This window comes from Amblyomma maculatum, chromosome 5 (genome assembly GCF_055883805.1).
Source record: "Amblyomma maculatum isolate TAMU_Amacu chromosome 5, ASM5588380v1, whole genome shotgun sequence".
In the NCBI taxonomy this organism is placed as follows: Eukaryota; Metazoa; Arthropoda; class Arachnida; order Ixodida; family Ixodidae; genus Amblyomma; species Amblyomma maculatum.
Window position 1 is genome coordinate 12,819,774 of NC_139348.1, and position 21,297 is coordinate 12,841,070.

The window sequence follows — 21,297 nt, forward strand, 5'->3', positions numbered from 1 at the left end:
CAGGCCAGGTCCTCGTTCCTGGCTCGTGTCCCGGGATTTCGAGGTCTCTCTGGTTCTCGAGCTTGATCTTGATCTCAATCGGGTCCCCGACCGTGGGTCCGTGTTTGCCCGGTTCCTTCCTCGGGGTTCTCGTCCCCGGTGCTCTTGTTCCGAAGAGTAGAGGATGGGTCCCTGGCTTCCTGAAGTTGATTGCAGTTGTTGTTTTTCTGGCTTTTTCTCCCACATTTTCTTCTTTGAGAGGTAGGGCATCCTGTATATTTCGCGGCATTTGTTGTCTCCTAGGACATGGTCTTTACCGCAGAGTTGACACTTAGGTTCACATGTGTGTCTAGCGCCTGGATGTTCCAAGCCACAGCCGCGACACTTCACGTTGGTCGGGTCTGGGCATACATCGGCTCTGTGTCCCAGCCTGCCGCATGTTGTGCAGACTTCGTACTTCTTCTTATACAAGCAGCACCTCATGTTGATTCCTTGGAAATTGAGCCATTTCGGCACAAACCAGTCTTCAAAACGTATCAGAATGGTTTTGGATCGCGCTCCCAGTCTTCTAATACCAGAGATTTGAGGATTAGTCCCACTCCATTCTATCATTTCTTTAAGTTCCTCCGCTGAATATTCGAGTGGTACGTCGTGAACGACGCCTTTGCCTCCGTCTTCCGGCATGGCGATGTATGACTTGTCTTCAATTATGTTGAGTTCAATCTTCAGAGCTTGAATGGCTGCGTACTTGTAAGTTCTCTCGGTATCCGTGGTAGCGACCAGTATTGATTGCTGAGTAGAGTTTGGGGAGATGATCCCACCCTTCGAGGTCGTCAGATCCAGGCCGGCGGCTTGGATGATAACTCGAGACAAGTTCAATCTTCCTACAATGTTGATAATACTGTTAATTCCGCCTCTGGGGCGAATGATGATCTTGTTAGATGTGCTGGGAATTCGCTCCTGCTGTCGCTCAATCAATTTTTCGGCCAGCTTCCTCCTTGGTTAGGTTCAGCGTTCCAACGTGGTCGGCGTTGTTGACGGCCACGTTTCGGTTTCTCTTTCTGATAAACCATTGTCCGTTCAAAATATCGCTGGCGGAAGCGTCTGTTCCCTCCACGGTTTCCATCATCTTGCTCTTCTCAAGTCGCGACGCTCTGGAGCCGCTCCCAGCCTCTTCGGGTAACGCCTAGCGCCCAGCGAGGCTTCGGAGTAGAGCTAGGCCTAGGCCTCGGTCAGAAATTTTTAAAGACTCATAAAATCCAGAAAATTGGGCCTACCGTCGAAAGTCCGGTGTCCCCGTGGTGTTTCAAGGTTCAGGTATCCGTTGGTAACACAGGATAGGAGAAGTCAAATACCGCATTCGCAGACTGAACTTTCGCGGAGCGAAACAAAGTGGCGCCCGTCTCAGAAAGCGAACCTCCCTCCAGCAAGAACCTCAAGCTCGATCGACAAGGAAAGGTCATCGCCGCAGTGTAGCGGCGCCACTCACTGTGGCTCGCCAGCCACAAATCGCATAAAATAAACAAGTTAAAGAAGCTATGTGAGGAGAAGTGGCGTCTGATGTGCTGCCGAGAGAACCGCGCGCAGGTAAGCGCATTGTTTACGGCATGCATTGAATAAGTGGAATGTGCTTAAAAATCCTCGTTCTGCAAACGCGGAGACAGCATCAAGCGTGTGCAAATGCGCTCGAAGTAGCTCTGGGACAAGCTTCGAGTAGCAGTCGAACTGTTTCGGCCGGTTTCAGCATAGAAGTCTTGGAACAACACAGGATTGCACGCGCCAGAGACGCTTCATAGGAATAGCGTGGGTGGTTTCCTCAGTCCAGGATGCCATTGGCCTGGGCCCTGGTGAGCAGGCTGCGCTGCTCAGAGAGACCCGTGTGGGCCAGCTCTGCCTCCCACTCCGCTTGGCTGAGCGCTCGAGCTTATATATATCTCTAATTGCTCTTTGCAGTTCCATATCATGTGAAGGATGTCCGAGACTTCACCGCATGCAGTGCATGTGTTATTTTTGAATTTTTCGGGCCAGACTTTGTGGTACTTTGCTAGGTTTGGGAATGTCCTAGCCTGTATGTTCCTCCAGGTTACTGCCTCCTGTCTGCTGAGGTCTTTGTGCGGTTCTGCGTATCGTTTTCTTTCTAATTTGAAGTACTGTATTAGTTCCCCGTATGTGAGAGGGGTTGAAGGCTCTGGGGCAGCTGACGCAGGTGCCCGGAAAGTATGCCCTCAGGCTATCCTGTCGGCAACCTCGTTGCCGTCGATTCCCTCGTGTGCCGGTATCCACATGATTGTGTGCTTCATGTTGCCCGTCTTTTTTTCCTGCTCCATTATTCGGTGTGCCTGTTTGCATACCCGTCCCAGGAGGAAGGCACGACAGGCCTTTTGGGAATCGCTCAGTATTATGTGTTTTCTACCTTGGTTGCTGGCGTGTTTAACTGCAAGGGCGATTGCAACTTCCTCTGCATCCTCTAGGTAGTTATTGGAGTTGATCGGTCACCTCTCTTCCGGTCAACTGTGGTGTCTTTTCTCCCCAGATATGGACTTACGCTGACGACATTACGGTGTGGACGACGACAGGATCAGCGGGAGAAAAGGAAGACAAATTGCAAAGAGCCCTGGATGGCATTGAAGAAATTGCAAGAAGAAACGGCATGCAATGCGCCCCTGAAAAAAAACCGAGTTCATTAGAATCCACAAGAAAATCTTCAAGGCAGAGCCGATTCAAATCCGACTTCAAAACCAAGAAATCAGAGAAGTAAAAACCTTGAGGATACTTGGTATGTGGCTACAGAGCTACGGGGAAAGAACGCACACAATCAAGCTAATGACTCGGGCAACCAGTCAGGTCTGCGGCATGATCGAAAGAATAGCAAACAGGAACGGAGGGTTAAAGTAGAGGGACGCGATCAGAATAGTAATGGCGATGACAGTCCCCCGCTGGACCTATAGCCTCCCGTACCACAGCGTCACCAAAACGGAATCACAGAAAATTGATGCGCAGTTTCGGAAAGCTTATAAACGCACTCAGATTACCAAGTCATGCTGAGGCTTTTATGGGAATGGGCATCTCGGCCACCTACGAAGAACACAAAGAAGCAACCCTGGTCTGCCAAGAACGCAGACTAGAACAAAGTCGCACTGGTAGACGCCTACTGAACATCATAGGACGACCCATCGCCGAGAAAACTAACCCCCTAAGAGAAACACTCACTCCCGAAAGCAGAGCTGAATACCAGGATAGACCCCCTACAGAACAGCGAAAGACGAAAAGCGAGAAGTCGCCAAATACAAAACAACGTCGTCAGAAACAATAGTGACATACTCTATGTAGACGCTTCATCGAGATGTTTACTTTTTCCAGCGTTGTCAGGGCGCGGCACTGGTTGCGTAAGTGCCCTGCTCGTGCGCCTCTCCTGTGCCCCATGGAGCGGGGCCTTTATCGTTAAAAATGCGCACATAATGTTGTAAGAAAACTGCAACGCATTCGTTTTTTGTGCAGTGTTCAGAGTGGTGGGGTACCATTTCTCTTTCCAAGTGGCGTTAAAATTGCAGGCTAATTTGCGACAGTCTTTCGAGACGACGACGTATGTGCCTTCGATTTTATGCCGTTAATTGTTAGTGTCCACTGAAAAGGGAGACACTGCTCTTTCCTTTGCGCACCCCCTCCCCCCCCCCCCCCCCGGTCAGAAAAAAAAAGCGCGGAACGAGAAGATGTTGTTAAATTCACTACTTTGTGCACTATTATTGTGAAGCTGGAGCGTCACCCTACATTTTTGTTATATATTTGGAGAATAAAAAGAAAACGATGATTTGAGATATCGTATTGGATTCTGCCACTCTTCTCATGCATACGTTGGGTGTATGTAGCACATATTCGCCATGATAAACGCTCCACTAGCTATGGCAGCTTGCCACTTTCACGATCACCCTCGATACCTCTAAGCAGACAATGAACAGAAATGAGCAGCTCGTTATAAAGTGTATACTTTATACCTTGGAAGCGTATAACGTGAGACGTGTACAATATAACTCAATATGCGTACCTATTAAAAAACAGCACCCTGCAGTCTCCGAGGGCGAAGAAACTGTGGCACAATTTTTTTTCGGGTAGTAAATGGGTGTTTATTAGTGTAATAACTTTATGGCGAAATTGTGAATAATTGCAGAGCACAAGAGAAAAGATAGCAGAAGAAGGTTCCCTCAGCTGCCCGGCCTTGACTGCTCGGTTAACGCGGTGATACTGGACGCTGGCTGTGCAACAGGGCAGCGCTGTTGAACTCTCTCAACCTCAAGTTAGACGCAACATAAGTAAGGTAGGAAGCTGTATGGCAGCCGCCATAGTGGTTGACCCTTGTATCCTGCGTGTGCCGTGGGTTTGAATCCCCTTGTGGTACTGTCTTTTTCTCACTTTCTAACCAATTGTTTTTCAGCCACAAAGCCATCGCACGATACATTCACCATTGATCACCAACACAATGGGAACATTCCACCATGATTCTTTTCGTCTCCAATCTACGTTTTCTACAAAATATGCCGTATTTGCCGAGTACCGAGCAACACCACAGAGCAGTCAATCAATGCAATTCTCCCGAGGCGTCCGCGCGACTGCTTAAAGTAAATTATACTGGCGGCAATCCATTAACCTGCCGTGCTTCCTACGGCCTCCACAGCCACCAACGATTGCAAGGCTTGTCACGTGTTACTGATCCCAAGGTCACCGATTCCGTATTCACAGAGGCTAAATACAAAAGCAACCGTGTGCTGAACGATGTCAGAGGCAGTTAAATAATGCCGCATGTCTGGCCGAAGTTAGTCTCCAACCATCTACTAAGGCGGCCCTCGTAGCTAATGCCTGTCTTTGGGACTTAAAACCCAAGTGGTTAATTTATTAATGTTCCACTCTTCCATACTGAATGGTATCAAACTTAGTGGAGCCATCGAGGAGCACGTAGGTATTAAACGAACGAATAAAGTACCTTGTTTTCCCTCAAACAATATCTGATTAGAATGTGCTCCAGCACATGTGGGAATGGTAGCGGCAACACTTCTCTCTACTGAACGATAGGCTAGCTTTGGAGCGGTAGCTGTAAATCAGCCACGAAAAAGAATCAAGGTCAATAATAGTGCAGTTTTGACATTGAACTCCCGATCTGCGCAACAAACATGCTGTCGCCGCAGCCGATCACGCCTCGTGTAAAACTGCAACACATTCTCGCGCTGTGCAGCAAACATCGTCGTCTTCATGAAGTTCCTTTATTTAACCCTAGCTAAGGAACACTTAGGGCTGCTGCCGGACAGCCCGTTGCCTAGAAGCGGAACCGAGTCGAGATTTAAGCAGTGGCTGCGGACGTTGCCTAACGCTCGTGAAACTTGGTTCAAAGGTAACTGAACCTCAACAATGGTTTTGTAATTTCTTTCTACTAAAGACTGGTTGGAATGAGTTGATTCACCACCCTTAAAATACATAGAAAAAACACACACATTAAGATTTCCGTGTTTTGTCTTCTGTCACCTATCAACCATGGCGGTGACGCGGTCGCAGCCGTACACAACACAAACGAATCATCGCTCTGGCTCTTAGTATTCCAAAGTCGAAACGCCGGTCGCGACTATAGGCTGGGATTTTGGCTTCATTCAAGGGAAACGAACAGGCCGCCCACGCATTCTGCCCCGGTCCTCTGTGGCTAATGTACTTGGAAGTCTACTTCCAACCAGACGTCCAGAATTTAGCGCAAAAATAAAGAGCAATGGACGAAGAAGGACACATTAGCTACTGACTGTATATTCATGCCAAAGTACAGAGCATATATAAAGAAAAACCGAGCATGCGCAGAAGGGCAGCAGTTAACGCAAAAACATGTTCAGAAAGCCGCATTCCGCTGAGTACATGTGGACAGAAATAGCGCTAATGCAACGATCGGATAGCTCATTTATATAATATGCCTCTAATGCCTTACCTTATAATTCCCACTTTTTCCCAGAATCGTCGTCTTGTCAAATCCTGCCCTACACTTGCATGATGCTAGCTGCTGCACAACGTTGGCATTTTGGTTTCTTATTTCGTTATCTTTATCTTCTTTTTTACGTTTTTTCTCAACATTTTGACCATGCTCCAGTAACCGGTCATTGACAAGCAGCCAGTTCGGCGAAAATAGGAAAGAATAACGGCCTGGGGGGCGATTTGGTGCATGATGGAATTGAACGGCGGCGCAACACGGACACAGACAAGAAGGGGACACCACATGCGCACAAACTATTTATTAAACGGAAAGGTGGCATATTTATACGTCCATCTCAAGCATCAGACTCATCGCCACAGTCCGCTCCAAACCCAACACGTGAACGCCGAGCAGCACCAACAGGAAATCAGACCAGATATTTCTAACCTCAGTAGATAAACCATCAAAAACGGGAAAAAACATTTTTTTTAAAAACGGAAGGCAGGCCATATCTCATAGCAAATGCAGTGTGGACCGAAAACAGCAGAGTAAGACATAAGAAGCGACCAGCCCGAACCCTAACAAATAAAAAATAAAACGATAAAACAATCGTAGCACATGTGTGCGCATGTGGTGTCCCCTTCTTGTCTGTGTCCGTTTCCGTGTTGCGCCGCCGTTCAATTCCATCGAAAATATGAAACCCCACATGAAAGGAGGATGCGGTACACCACTCCTACCGCACAGTTCTTATAGGAGAACCCGTGTTTTTTTTTGTTTGTTTTTTTGCAACCCTCGCCGAGATACCCAGTAATACATGGGCAAAGCTTCGAGAGCTTGTTAGGTGCGGTAAGCACCAGAGGCACATTGTGCCTGCCCGGCACTTTTTTAAGGTTGGGGGATAAGCGGTGTACATAAGGTACCACCACCGGCTTGGAAAAAAAAAGGCTCAGCTCTTTTTCGGGGGCTCTTATCTTTTTGCAAGATGGCCTCAACTACAGCTGATATAATATAACTGTAATACATGATTCTGTTATCTTGTGATAAAGTGTATGTGGGTCAAACGGGCAGGCGTATTAATGTTCGGTTACGAGAGCACGAGAGATCATTAGAGATTGGTATAAGGCTCTAATCTGGTTGCGCATTGTAAGGGGTGTGATGGTTGCCATCCTTTTCTAACACAGACAGGTATGTTGGATGCCCATCCGGCACAGATTAATAGAGAAATCATTGAGGTCAGGCATATCACGCGATTAGGTGAAAAATGTGTTAGTGAACCGTCAATCGCTTTAACAGATAATGAGGTTGGGTTTCTTGAACGTGGTATGAGTGCTGGGTCGTCATGACTTAGTTTTTTGTTTAATGTGTGGTTTAGTGCGGCTTGGCTTGGATATTTAAACTGTACGTTTTTTAAATAAACTTCAGTTGCGAGTCAGCGCCCGTCCTGCTTGCTTCTTGTTCCTAGTCTGTAGCGCTGTTTATTCATCATGACAGCTGATATGACCGGTCTAGGGAAACCTGCTGCAACGAGCCTCAAAACCTGGTCATTCAGACTTTGTTGTATTTTTTGAGGACATGAATTTTGAAGCGCAGATTCCAAGAAAAGCGAGGCTATGGGTCTTTTGACCACTTAGGAATGCGCCGGATCTTAAAAGGGCCACTGTCCAGGGAAGGACTTTTTAAGAAAAGGAGCCTAACCGCGGAACACCTCAAGGGGCGGTCCTATCACCGCTACTTTTTAACGTGGCCCTAGCGCCATTAGCAAAGGCCCTTGCTGCTATCCCAGAGCTCCACACAGCCATATATGCAGATGAATAACCCTCTGGACAACAGGCGGATCCCTTGGAACAGCCCAGGATATCTTGCAGTCTGCCATAGACATGACCACCACCTATCTAAAAAACACAGGCCTCCGCTGCTCCCTAACTAAATCGGAACTATTGCAGCTTAAACCCATACCCGGAGATCCCCCCATTGAACTTCACATGTACGGAAACCCAGTGCCCATTGTGTCTCAGATGAAGATTCTCGGCCTTCTCATTAACAACGCACTTGATGCAACCGCCACCCTTCAACTCTTGCAAAGACAGACCAAGCAGGTTGCTGGACTAATCAGGCGTGTGGCTGCGCGCAACCATGGGCCGAATCACATACCTCCTCCCATATCATATACTCACTCAGCGCCAAACAGTGGAGGCGTACATCCTAATACGCATGGCCGTAACCTCCGCCCTACGTCTTCCACGGACGGTTAGCACAGAACGTCTGCTGGCCACTGGTACTCACAATACCGTGAACGAATTATCAGAAGCTCAACGCACCAACCAATTAGTCCACCTGAGTCGCACGGAAACAGGACAATGCCTACTGCGACAACTCCGTCTCAATCCACCCATCGCCACCCCAGCAAGTACTACACCTTTCATGATCTCTCCGGGCACGCAGGATCACATATACCAGAAGCCCCTACCACGCAACATGGGCGCTTGCCTTTATCAGGGAAGGCGGAAAGTTAGAGCCAGCTATTACACCAAAAGATACCGCAACCGCTCTGATATCCTCTATGTCGACGCGGCAGGGAATTCTAAAGTAGGATTTTTCACTGCAGTCGCTGCCTACGAAGATCGCAGAGTGCGGGCCGCCGCCACTATCCGAACTAATTCACCTGCAGAAGCGGAAGGAACCGCCATCGCACTCGCGCTTGCCCATTCAGCCATTGACAAAGACATTACCGAAATTTATACAGATTCTCAGGCGGCATACCGCCACTACCTAAACGGCGTGGCGACACCGGCCGCGCATAATATTCTTGCCACCACCACCTCTCTCGACCGAACGGTTAATCTAACGTGGATCCCAGGGCATGCCTCGATCCCTGGTAATGAGCGCGTTCATTCGCTGGCTCGAGAACTCTCTAACCGAGCACCGGATGATCAGGCACCCAACTCCGCGCAGGAGGCCGCATCCGTCCTTTCTACATACCACCAAATCACCACATTCTACAAACACAACCGCATGACACTGCCACCACCCCACAGCACCTTGTCACCCTTATCCAGTGCTATATGGCGACAATTACAGATGGATTATTTCATTTCCCCCTACTGTCTCTCTTGCCTCCACCCTAGCTTGCCCCCTCACTGCGACACCTGTGGCGAGCCCAAATCCTCACTTTTCCACTACCTGTGGGAATGTCCTTCCCCCCAGGCAGTGCCCCCCATCCCCCCTTTTCTTCCTGGGAGGCTGCTTTGCGGACAGCTCAACCCGCCGGTCAGAAATGGCTGGTGGATCGGGCTCTATGTGAAGCAAAAGCCCGTGGACTCCTGGACTAGTAGGGGACCACCCTGGAACACATTTTTTTATTAAATAAAGTTGTTTTCATCCATCCATCCATTTCAGTGTTTCGACCAGGTACCGGAGACAGTCTGTGCAAAATGCTGCAGTGACACGCGCGCCGCAAAGCAACTAAAATACAAATCAAAGCTCTCTCATGCTCTCCTTCGGGAAGCCAGCTTCCCCATTTCCTGCGCTGGCCCGTCGAGATACAGTTATGACGTACTTGCCGCGAACGACGTCCATTGGTCCGTCTCGCTGACTGACGGGAGAAGCTAGGATGGGCGTACACCACTAATTGTGTCCGCCGCTCGCTACTGCGCGCTTTTCCCTCGCCCGTTTCGTTTTCGCGCATGCAGAGAGTACCACCATCACCACACCCCTGCTCCGAGTCCGTTCTGTCTGCTGCGCCGTTTCTACAGCCTTCCCATTCTTTCGCGCAACCTGAAGCTTTCATTCCGACGTGACCTGCCGTTTTCTCTCCCTTTTAGGAGAGAGGTTCGGCGACTCGGCCCAACGTCAACGAGACAGCAAAAGCGAAGAAAAAGAAAAGGCTCAAAGGCCGGGCCATGACGTACGCGAGTGACGTTCTCCACAAGACGCCCTACCTCCCGCCAAACGCGGAGGAGGAAGGGGAATTTGGCTCACGGAGGCCAGACGCCCGACTAGGAGAGTGAAATCCTCTGACACGGTACGGAAGGAGGGGGAAGCGCAAAATCGGTTGATTGCGGTGGCTGTAACTCCGTTATTAATTACTCTTTTCAAAAACTTCTGGCGGCCTTGCGTTGTGGGGACGAAGCCTCAAAGCCACCGCGGAAAATAAAAAATTTGAGCCGGAGGGTGGGCCTTTAACTTAATAAATCTTTTTTTTTTTGGTTCGGGGGGAGTACATCCAGCAAAGATGGCCCTCTCAGAAAATCAGCTTGAGGTCTAAATAACGCAAGATATTATTGTCGGGAAGTTCACAGGTGAACACTAACCTTTGTCTGGGTTGATTAAAAGAAGTTAAAATTAATAACATGGTTAGGGGATGTAAAGGTCCCCCTCAGAAAAATAAAAATGCCGCCGTGCCATGCACTCACCAAATGCCTCACCGTTTGAAGCAAGTAGGTAGCAGATATGGATGTTCTGTTTTCTGGACCTATTAAGCTTGGCAGAATATGTGCCATGGTTGACCAAAAAAAAAAAAGGAGGGAAAACGAAAAGAAATGAAGAAAAACAAAGAGGGCGCCAGATAAAGCCTGACTTGAGGTTTGTCCCTTGCGTAGAAAGAGTTGTGAATGAAGTGCCTTTCACATGCAGGAAGACCTACATAGTCAAACGGAAAGCGCCTGACCACCCACCTAGGTGACCACAACACTTCTTTGAAAGGTTCCGTCCTCAAATCTTGCTCTGCATTATAGGAACTTTAAACAGGCCGCGGAAAGTCAGGGGCACTTCCGTCCCGTCTAATTCTCCCAAGCGGGGGCGAAAGGAGGAAAGAAAAAGCTGAGAGGAGGACTTCTCCCTCGCGCCTAAATTTTCCCCTCGCACTGACGGCGCCGCCGACTGCGCTGCGTGGCTTGCTTCGTCGCGTGAACCACTGCAACCGTTACGACTCCGCTCGTTTTGAATTAGAACTGTCGTCTGCGTCGGTCGTCTGCGTAGCCTAGCGCTGTGAATTCTCTGCGTGTTGGCTTGTCGGCCAAAGTCGCGATTTTTCGTCGCGGTTCTTTTACTCTGTGCATCTCATTCCTGCTGGCTCTTCGCCCCTTCGTGAGACGAGAGACTTGTCTGCGTGCACCTCCAGTTCCGTGGACCCATCTCGTCTGCTCATTGTGCTGGCCATTACAGTCGGCGATATCCGCTGTGTTTCGTGTTGTTGAACTTGTTACCTTCATGCACTGTGGAGAGACGTGCGTTTCGAAGAAGACGGTTCTTCCAGGAAGGGTAGTGTAAATTTTTAATCATGCATTTTGGTTATGTATAGCGCAGTGACATGTGATTACTTGCATCAAATACCAACCACTAGGTAACTAGAACGCAGGTATTTGCTCATGTTTCTACATTGCTTTGATGGTATGGAATGCGTAGAATGAATATGTGCATCATTTATTTAATTTCATATCAACTGTACACATGCTGACAGAAGCAGTGCCGGCAAACTGGGTTCTTTTGTAGTGATAAAGCAAGCATGCAAGATTACAATGTTAGCGCAGAACACATAACACTACTGTAAACTGTTAGCTATATAAAGTGCGCGTGTGTGAGGGATACCTTGTCGCATCTTTTCATTTTCTGTTTCACGTGCAGCTAATAAAAAAGAGAAACGATATCTGCTGTTCTCTGTGCTATTTCTTGCTGCGGTCGGGTAGGCTTGCTCGCGAGCGCCTGCGCCCTCGAGAGCGCTATGTTTGTGGTTTTTCTTTCCATCACACTGTTCCTGCCGCGAGCCGGTCGCATGGTCGCGCCGCGGCAGAACGATGATGCGGTAGAAAATCCACGGGCAGAGCGTTTTCCCGGGCGCGGGCGCACGCGAGCGCGCGACCCGCGCTGCTTGAAGCAGCCTACCGACACCCCCTTCAGCGCACCGTTTTTTTGGACCAGTCCGCTATACGGCCTCCCCCGTCAAGTCCATTTTTTACGCGCCCCCGCCCGCTATAATCCTATAATGGGGAGTTTGGCGCTAGCGTCTGTAATTCGTGGCCGCTGGGAGGTATAGGGAGTTTCACACCCCTGCTTTAAACATAAAAACCAACCGAATTCCTCTTCTGAGAGTGCACTTTGGGCCACTAAAATGCGATGAAGCGAAAGCCATTATAGCGCAGTGGATCGTAACCCTCAACTATTCCCATCCTCCTCCCTTTCTTTACGGCGTCGTACACGTGTCCACGGTCAATTGCGACAGATACAGCGCCTTTTCTATTCTGTAAATCAATTTCTAACGCCTCCTAAACATCATAATAATAATTGGTTCACAGGAAGGGAAAGGTGCAGTATCTGTCACACTTGCTATGTGGACACCTAAGGAAGGGATGAAGGAGAGAAATTGGAGCCGTAGTGGAGGGCTTTGGAGTAATTTCGACCACCTGGGGATCTTTAGCGTCGCACAGCACACGTATGCCTCTTCATTTCGCTGCCATCGAAACACAGCCGCCGGCGGTCGGGATCGAAGCCGGGTACTCCGGCACAGTAGTCGGGCGTCTTCGGTTAAAGGAATGCGCCGTATGTATGTCTCGGTAAACACCTAAATGAAGGGCATAAAACACGGACGGCGGCTTTACGAGTTGCTGAGTACGCTGTCACGTAACAAATAAATGGCGCTCAGAAGGCGAACAATGGCGGCCGATTGCGGTCAGGCCTCGTCGTCGCCGCTCCGTGGCCCGCGACGGGCCACAGAACGCGTCCGATGAAGATCCCCCAAATGGGGTCACCCACTACGCCACTTTCTGCCGGCCGAGGGGCTGTCGCTTTTCAAGGTCACTCTCTCCCCGTGGAAACAATGCCGGCCTACTTGCGTATGCGGGTGTGCGCCTGAAATGCCTCGCATCGTCTCTCCAGAGGATGTTATCCGCCAGACATGGTGCTTTGTGGGGTACTTTGTCTCCGCGCTACACTTTTTGCAACCATCCTGCCCGAGCTGTTCGACGTTTGAGTCCCTAAGGCAATGAGAGATTGTGGAAGCATTGGAGGGGATTGGAGATCAGTAGGCTTACAGTCGTTAAATGGATTGACTCAAAAGCGGAACTGCGACTTTTGGAGGTATAACTCATAATGTGCTGTAACTTCTTGCTGCTTGCAAGTTGCTGTAGAACCATGCACACCGGGTGCACCGTTAAGAGGCAGTGCAGGCTCAGCACAGTGTGTGCATGTGTGTGTGTGCACGCACGCTTGTGTGTGTGTGTGGGTTTGTGAGTTTACAATCTTGCAATAAGAAATCGAACCCCGCCCCCTCAAACACACATACACACACCAGCAGTGCCACCAGCAGCGCCACAATCACCGCTATTCCTTGCTTCTCATTACTTCGATCAGCAAAAAATAACACTTTGTGAACATCCTAGCATAAATTTTAAGTGCTTGGACGATGTTAGGAATTCCCGCGAGTTTACCTTCTCGCAATGTTCACTGTCGTTTTTGTGTCAATCTTTTGATCTGCATTTCCACTAGAATATCATTAACCCGCCTTTGTTTATGGATCACTAAGACCTTTTCTATACTGCTAGTTGGTAGCGCCGTTTTCAAGCTCGAATCCTTTTCGCGACCTTCTGAGTTCCCCTTCTTCCATGCATAATCGATTATCTGTTAGAAACGGCGGTTATGTCTGGAACTACAGTTACACACCTTCCTCTCGATGGTTACTGGTAAAATTGTCGTATCTGCTGCCGAATTCTATTCACTAAGATGATACAATCTCGTGCTTTCGATAGGGAGGTAATGGCAGTCGCTTTCGTTTCGATTGCTCCAGTGTCATGCAAAGAACGGTACGCCATTAGGTTTGTTATGATTGCCACAGAATCGGGACACTCCTTCAGTGTACTGTTTCCTACTGATAAACAAAAAGAATACACATTCGCGAAATGCAGTATACTCTCACTAAGAGGCATGTCTAAATCATCACAAGCTTTATTTATAAGATGTGCAACTTTACACAATGCAAGATTGCGTAAAGTTTTCTTGCAAATATTATTTTTGAACCTTTTTTGTGTGTAAACAGTACAAGGAGCACGGCATGCAACAAGGGATGAAAGTACTCATAAGTTTTCTCCACCAACTGTCTCCAGTCAGAAATGCTATAACACTATGTCACTGGTTTTGCTTTAAGGTGACGCCACATTTATTGGGGCCTCATCGAACTGGAAGAAAAGAGAATACTAATCTTTATTGACTTAATTGAGTCACTGAATGGATCTAAATCACTTGACCAGTAAACCAAAATATTATGAACCGCAGCATATTCAGCATCTAAAAAGAGGCCGCCTGCTGTCGAGCAAACACTGCGCGAAGATCACATTGTTTTCTTGCATTTTGTGCACGTTGTACTTGAAGTAAACCATTAGGAATATCAAAGCAGAAGTGATAGTGAGGTCTTCCATGTCTTATTCACGGGTGCGGCGCCACCGCAGAAACGACGTTCGTGACATTTTCGGCTCACAGGAAGAACCACGCACACGGACGGTAGAGAGGGGAAGCCACTGTGCGCCCGAACGACGATGCAGAGCGGATGGTCAGACTGTGGTTGAACTCCTCCGTGCCTATCGTCAGTGCTCCATTATGAGCCTCAAGGACGCTACAGACGCATAGAGAAGGTATCGAGGGCATGTTGAAGGGGGTGGTCCCAGGAGGTGCGCCAGATGGGTAGAGAGAAAGGGTAAACAGGGAAGGCCGTGTGACATTGTCAGGTAATGCGTATTTATGTACCGCTTCGAATAAAGTTTGGACAAGCAGCGGCAGGTATGCGAAGTAGAAGAACCGAGGACTAGTGCAAGTATGAATTGCCACAACACCGTCATGCTCTCTATAAAGGGGTTTCAGCGGCAGCTAGCATTCTGAAAGAGCGCCGATCATCCAGGTTTCATGCCGATAAATTACCGGCGCCGCCCGATTCGAGAGGAGTCAATGGAGGAGGCAACCTGTTGTATTTTTTTTCAATTTGCAATCAATCAATCAATCAATCAATCAATCAATCAATCAATCAATCAATCAATCAATCAATCAATCAATCAATCAGTCATCAATAAGTTAATTATTCAATCAGTTGTATATTATTTCCCAGAAAAATCTGGGTGGTGCGCGTTTTTGACGCAGTTTTTCTGCTTTGGTACGAGGAGTGCGTATGGCTCGCAGCCCGCATTGTTTTCCCGCGCCTTTTTAACAACGAGGTTGTTTCTTTCTTTCTTTCTTTCTTTATTGCTCATTGCCTAATAGTCGTGCAGCTGCAGCCCACCGCGGCGAGGCGAATGACCGCGTGACCCTCCGAGAAAGCGCGGCACCGTCGACGGACACCGCCATTGACCGAGATTCGCTGCCCTCTTTCTCGAGCTGGGCTTCCACTACCTCCTTCCAAGGAAAGTAAAACCGACCGCTGCTGCACAGTACGAAGATGACAGTGCCTTGGCCGCCTGGTTACTCAAGCAGTACTCGCATAAGCAGAGCTGAGAAAAGGAATGCTGCAAGCGCAAAAGAACGAAAACTGCCAAGTGTTCGCGAGGCAGTAGCGCAGTAAAGATTGGTTTGGTTTGTGGGTTTTAACGTCCCGACTCAGGCTATGAAAGACACCGTAGTGCAGGACTCCGGAAACTTCGACCACCTGGGGTTCTTTAACGTGCACTGACATCGCACAGCACACGGGCGCCTTGCTTTTCGCCTCGACCGAAAAGCTGCCGCCGAGGCCGGGATTCGATCCCGCGTCCTTGGGAACAGTAGTCGAGCGCCGTAACCACTGCGCCACCCCGGCGGGTGAGTAAAGATTGAAAGGAATCAATGGCACAAGTGCAGCAGCACGGCTAGATCAACTAGTGGTCCCTAGTTGGATGCCAGGACAAAATTTGCATTTCTTTTTGGCTGCCATATTTTCCGTGAAAGCTGCACAGCCTTCGTTTGTAGCAGTGCGGCTGCGCTTGTGCTGCAACCGTTTAGAAATTCAAATAGCCACTAGACCAAAGCACCGAGGATGGGGTGTTAGCTTGAAAAGGCATGACGGACGAGAGAAAGGACTCCTCAAAGAGTGGTTGGAACGATCTGAGAGGGATGCCAGAGCCAAGGGTTGAAGGGTTGGGCAACTCTATCAAAGCAGACGTGCACTCGTCTCGGGCGGAAGTTTGTTCTGAGTTTCAAAAGGGCAGTGCAATCATCATCATCCGCACTATACCTCTTCTAGGACGAAGGCCTCTCCCGTGCAGTTAGTGCAATAAATTATCTCACAAGTGCAAAAACGAGGCCTCCGCATCCGGAAATAAAACTGATAAAAAGCAAATCACAAATTCTTTGAACGGTCGCTTGTATTTGACAAACAGACTTCAATGCCAATTGGTCAGATACGATTCTACGCCCGAATGCAAAGCACGTTGTCTACTAGCTCAGCACTAGCGTTTGTCCTTTCGTGTTTGTGAGCGCCAAAATCAAGCTTCATTTTTTCCTTATTTTTTGTTTTATGTTATTACTTGATCTACTGTTCATAAAGGTACACTAAGGACATGTTGAAGTTGAAGATGAGAGCTGCAAGGTAAGAGAGATAAATAATAGAACATATGAGCCATTCAGCAATCGTGTACAACACGTGTGCCGCTTCAACTGATGAAGACAAAGACGACCACATGAAGAGCCTTTCTTAATTGAGGTTTTATTCCATTTAAGGGGAAAAAGGAAAGGGTATGTGACATTGTTTGATAATGAAAAAGTAAAAAGGAAAGAGAAGACCGCGCGGAAGTTCACTGTGCTGATTGCAAACTGAAAAAATAAAAACACGAAAGAAATTTAGGAAATTAAAATTACCAGCTAAGTGTTTGTGAAGCACGGCCGGGAGTTTCTCGGCGTAGCCGCATCTGCGCTCCCTGATACACGTTCGTGGTTGACACTCGTGTGTATGTTTCGTCCTTACCCAACATATCGATGGAGGCGAAACGAAGAGCTGTGCTGTGCGATGTCAGCGCACGTTAAAGATCCCAAGGTGGTCGAAATTACTCCGTAGCCCTCCACTACAGCTCCTCTTTCTCTCTTTCCACTTTCACTGCCACCTTCCTCCCTTCCCTTACGGCGCGGTTGCGGTGTCCACAGAAAACAAGTGAGACAGTTACCGCGCCTTTTCCTTCCTATAAATAAATCAGTTCCTTACCCAACATATCCGTCTTCCTCCGGGCAACCGAAGGGAAATTTACGTAGTTGCCTAGCTTCCATGCCAGAAATAATTCGGAAGCGCTTCATGACCTTCGTCAAGAGAACGGTTTTTTCAAGTGCAGGATTGCAACCGTGTTTCAGACAGCGATCGGACAAATTTCGTGGCACCTGCAAGGGACAAGATTGTCTTCTGTGCTCTGGGAGTTTGGGTAACGTTCAGTTCGTCCCACATGACGTGTCACATAAAAAATGTATTTTGTACTTAGCCCGCATTGAGCATGTGATGAAAGGTGATACAAGGCAAACCGCACATGACGTTTCCTGAACTTCTTGTTCCGCCATGTTTTGTTTTTACAGATACAATCAGACGGGTTCGGAGTAAAAAGGATCTTCGCCTTGAAACCCCTGGCCATTTTTTCAGACTGACCGTGATACCGTGAACGCAATTCAAGAACTATGACCACAAAAGCAAGCTGGTATTCCGTTTTTAAATCCCTCAGAGAAGTCTCGGCCGCACCAGTTAAACCCCTCGGGATACCCACAGCCGCTCGGATGGCATATTGTAATCGCATGCTCTCGCCCCCTTAAGGTATTTCACACTCGTGCATAAGGATCGGTGGCTACTACATGTCCTAAGTATTTGTACTCAACTCTTTTGGGTGCACTGTAAACGTGTTTCTATTTCAACACTGTCGAAACTTACCCTACGTTTGTCTCCATAACAACTGCAGTGCTCGTTCGGTCGAAAACATGGCGCCATCATCTTAACCCCGAATTGAAAAAACGGTGGCCACGGGAACTAATCGAAACCTCGATGCTCGCGTTTGCCAGAAGGGCGCTATGGCGGTATATGGGCCCCTAATTTCATCGTGAGCGAAGAAAGCCACGTACCGTTCATCTTCTTCTCGGCCTCAGCCACAAGCAGAGATGCAGCCAGGGTGAGTGCGGCGAAGAAGAGTTTGCCTTCCATTGCCTGCAAGAAAAGTGCACTCATTATTGTCACGCAATGCGCGAACGTTGTTGATTGCGTCAACACTGTTTGCCTCCACTGTCCTCGGGGCCTTAAGAGGCGCTGAGGAAGAAGAGGGGATTGAGAGTTACGGAGCTTTTATAAACTATAGGTTAGCTCACGGTGTGGGTTAGCTCTAGAGTCGAAATGCAGTGCTCATGACACCAACCGTTCTTTCAACGACGCTATGGTGAGGTCAAAAAAGGGCTTTTCAAAGCGTAATTTTGCGACCGAAGACTACTGGAGGGAAAATGTGTAAATCCTGTTTGCTTGAAGATTGAGATTAAAATCCGGAGGCACTACACGGAGAATTACTTGAAAGATCGGGGACAAAACGTAGCGCAAAAAAAGCCACAGAGAGAAGATCGGAAATTCGCGTGTGCATTCTCCGGAATAGTTGTCATTTCACTTTCTCCCAGACTGCAAGAGTTGTGACAAAGACTTGACCCAGCACGGGATGGTTTCAGAGCATCGGGTTGATGAAGCGGGTGCAAGTAGAACATTTGGAAGTGGCTTTTGCCTTAAGAGTGAAACGCGCCTTCTCTGCGGTACACTAAATTAGGCTATTTCTGCGCACACTGTTTTGTCCGATCGACTACGCCTGGTTTTCAGTGCAACGAGCTCCTCAACGCGTTAAAATCACAGGGGCCTATTAATCGCTGAGCATTTCGGTTACTGCGTCGCATTAACGCACTAGCGTGAGCCGAATGTGCTCATCATTGGCGGATTATTGTGTGGACTTTGACATGATAAACGTTTAAGCAGCCCTGAATTTCAATTTGCAGATTTCGTTTTCAAGAGCCCTGTCAGAGATGCTTCTGTGGTCGATGATCGCTGACGCCGAAACGTGCCACACAGTAATTTACACGCTTTCACCATTCGCTATTTCGGCAAGTGGTCGCTTATATCTAAACGGGCAAGATTTCAGTTAGAAGGTTGTGAACTATATGGCAGGTTGCGCTTTACAGATACTATAAATCTACCTTGTAGTTAGCAACCAATACCATTTAAAGTTTTCTATACCCATTCTTTGACCGTTACTCGTGTGCTGCATCCCATATTAATAATTGATCACAGGAAAGGAAAGGCGCAGCATCTGTCACACTTGTTTTGTGGACACGTGGGCGGCGCCGCAAGGGAAGGGAGGTTGGAGAGAAAAGTATCACAGTGGAGGGCTACGGAGTAATTTAGACCACCTTTCATATTTATCACACTACACACGGACGCCTCTTCTTTTCGCGCCCCGCCACAGTGGTGCAGACGCCCGACTGCTGTGCTGGAGTACCCGGGTTCGAACCTGACCTTGGCGGCTGTGTTTCGATGGAGGCGAAACGAAGAGGCGGCCGTGTGCTGTGCGATGTCAGCGCACGTTAAAGATCCCCAGGTGGTCGAAATTACTCCATAGCCCTCCACTACGGCTCCTCTTTCTCTCTTTCCACTTTCACTCCACCTTCCTCCCTTTCCTTATGGCTCGGTTGAGGTGTCCACAGAAAACAAGTGAGAAAGTTACCGCGCCTTTTCCTTCCTATAAATCAATCAGTTTAAATCAATATTCTTTTCGCCTCGATCGAAACGCAGCCGTAGACGGTCGGAATTGAACCCGGGGTCCTATTCTATACAATTCGCCATTTGGTTCAGACCACGGTGTAAGAAATATTTCTTACACCGTGGTTCAGACTGTGACGTACGCGTGGCGTGTCCAGTAGGACGGTGCCAGGTTACGTAAGCACGCAATCGGGTTACGCATTCTTAAGAAAAAGAAAAAATATTATAGAAAAGTCTGTTCTGCATTGGCGCCATTGCAAGTTTGAAAAAACGACCCGGAACTGAGCCGCTGTGGTGCATTTTGCGATGCCTCGAGTTGCCGCAAGGGCGAGTGAAATATGTTGATACGCTCAGTGTACCATGACAAACTTGCGGTCGGGCAGCACGGAAGAGGCCGAGGGAGTCTACGAGAGCTTTACAGCTGAAGAACGTCCACAGAATATTCGCAGTGGCTTGGCGCAGAATGGGAGGGGAAAGTGGCATTATTGCTCATAAGCGCCGATAATCTCTCACATTCACCTATCAGTGGCTTTGAAATGCAGGAACTAAAACGTTTATGGATCTCATCGTAAATAGGAAGAATCGACAGATATGCGGAATAGCTCCGACACTGGCGAAGAGGCGAGCGCAGTCGGCATTTTCCATGACCGAGGACAACGCTCGGAGCCTCGAAGTATCAATACTGCTAGTTATACTGGCTGTGCTGCCCCCATTTCTAGATCAGCAGCGTTATGACCAGCTACCGTCAGCAAAGCAAGTGTGCTTAGTTAAGTTTCGAACGTCTTGTGTCGGCTTGAGTTGTGTAGAGCGCGGAAAGCAGCGCAGAGAGCGCTTTCTGTGTGCGTGCCTTCCACCCGACTAAGATGAAGGTATACGCTGGACCTTATACTTAGTCCATGCGGTGGCTCCTGCGAAACGCGAGAGACGTCTGAGCGACAAAGAAACTGAAGAGCGGAATAGCAGGGAGGTTAGCTAGGCGATACCCAGTAGGCTACCGTACACGTACAGAGGGCACAAACAGAGAAAAACGAAAGCGAAAAATGGCTCTCCGCGTACCCTTAGTGCCGTAGCAGTATACAATGCAAAGCCGTAAAGCAAGGTTATTTCCTGGATCTATTACAAAAACAATCAACAAAAAAGTGAATCAACAGCGCATGGTCATAACGTGCTCCGAATTGTTTTTGTTTTCTGAAAAGAAAATAAGCCTACATGCATGAAATACATCAACTGTGTGGCAAAAGAGGTTCTCAGTAATTTTTTTTTTTTGCTTTTTCTATCATGGGAAGCCTCTTGATGTCATTGAAGTGAATGCATAACGCTAGACAGAAAGGGCGTTTCAACACTATAGCCAAAGTTGGCAAAACATACTGAATGAAAACAAGCGCAGCTGAGGAACACCGAAGCAGAGACAAACAGCGGGCCTTGTGTATGTCTGTTGCGCTCTTTTCCATTCAATGCAAAAGGCAGTATTTAAAAACTATAGACACCTAATTTTTCGCTTCATGTTTTACCTTTCGTAATGATGCCTAGGACATTACTGTGCGCCTACGGCTGCTGAATAATTTATAATTCTCACCTGTTTCGGTTTTAACAGCCCGAGTGACGTCACAGTCGCCTAGGCGGATGAAAAATACAGCGATATTACCACTCTTGTGTCATTTGAATTCACTACAGTGATAAA

At 48.2% G+C, this 21,297-nt stretch overlaps 1 protein-coding gene across 3 annotated transcripts in view; it reads right to left on the minus strand.

The window, feature by feature from the left end:
* Positions 1 to 21,297, minus strand: part of LOC146187775 (uncharacterized) — a 98,627-nt gene that overhangs the window by 54,636 nt on the left and 22,694 nt on the right. For all 3 annotated transcript variants that reach the window (XM_084603534.1, XM_084603533.1, XM_084603532.1), the window contains exon 2: positions 17,954 to 18,035. In XM_084603534.1, coding sequence (XP_084459660.1) covers positions 17,954 to 18,032 — 79 coding nt within the window. In that variant the 5' untranslated portion in view covers positions 18,033 to 18,035. The remainder of the gene's footprint in view (positions 1 to 17,953; positions 18,036 to 21,297) is intronic.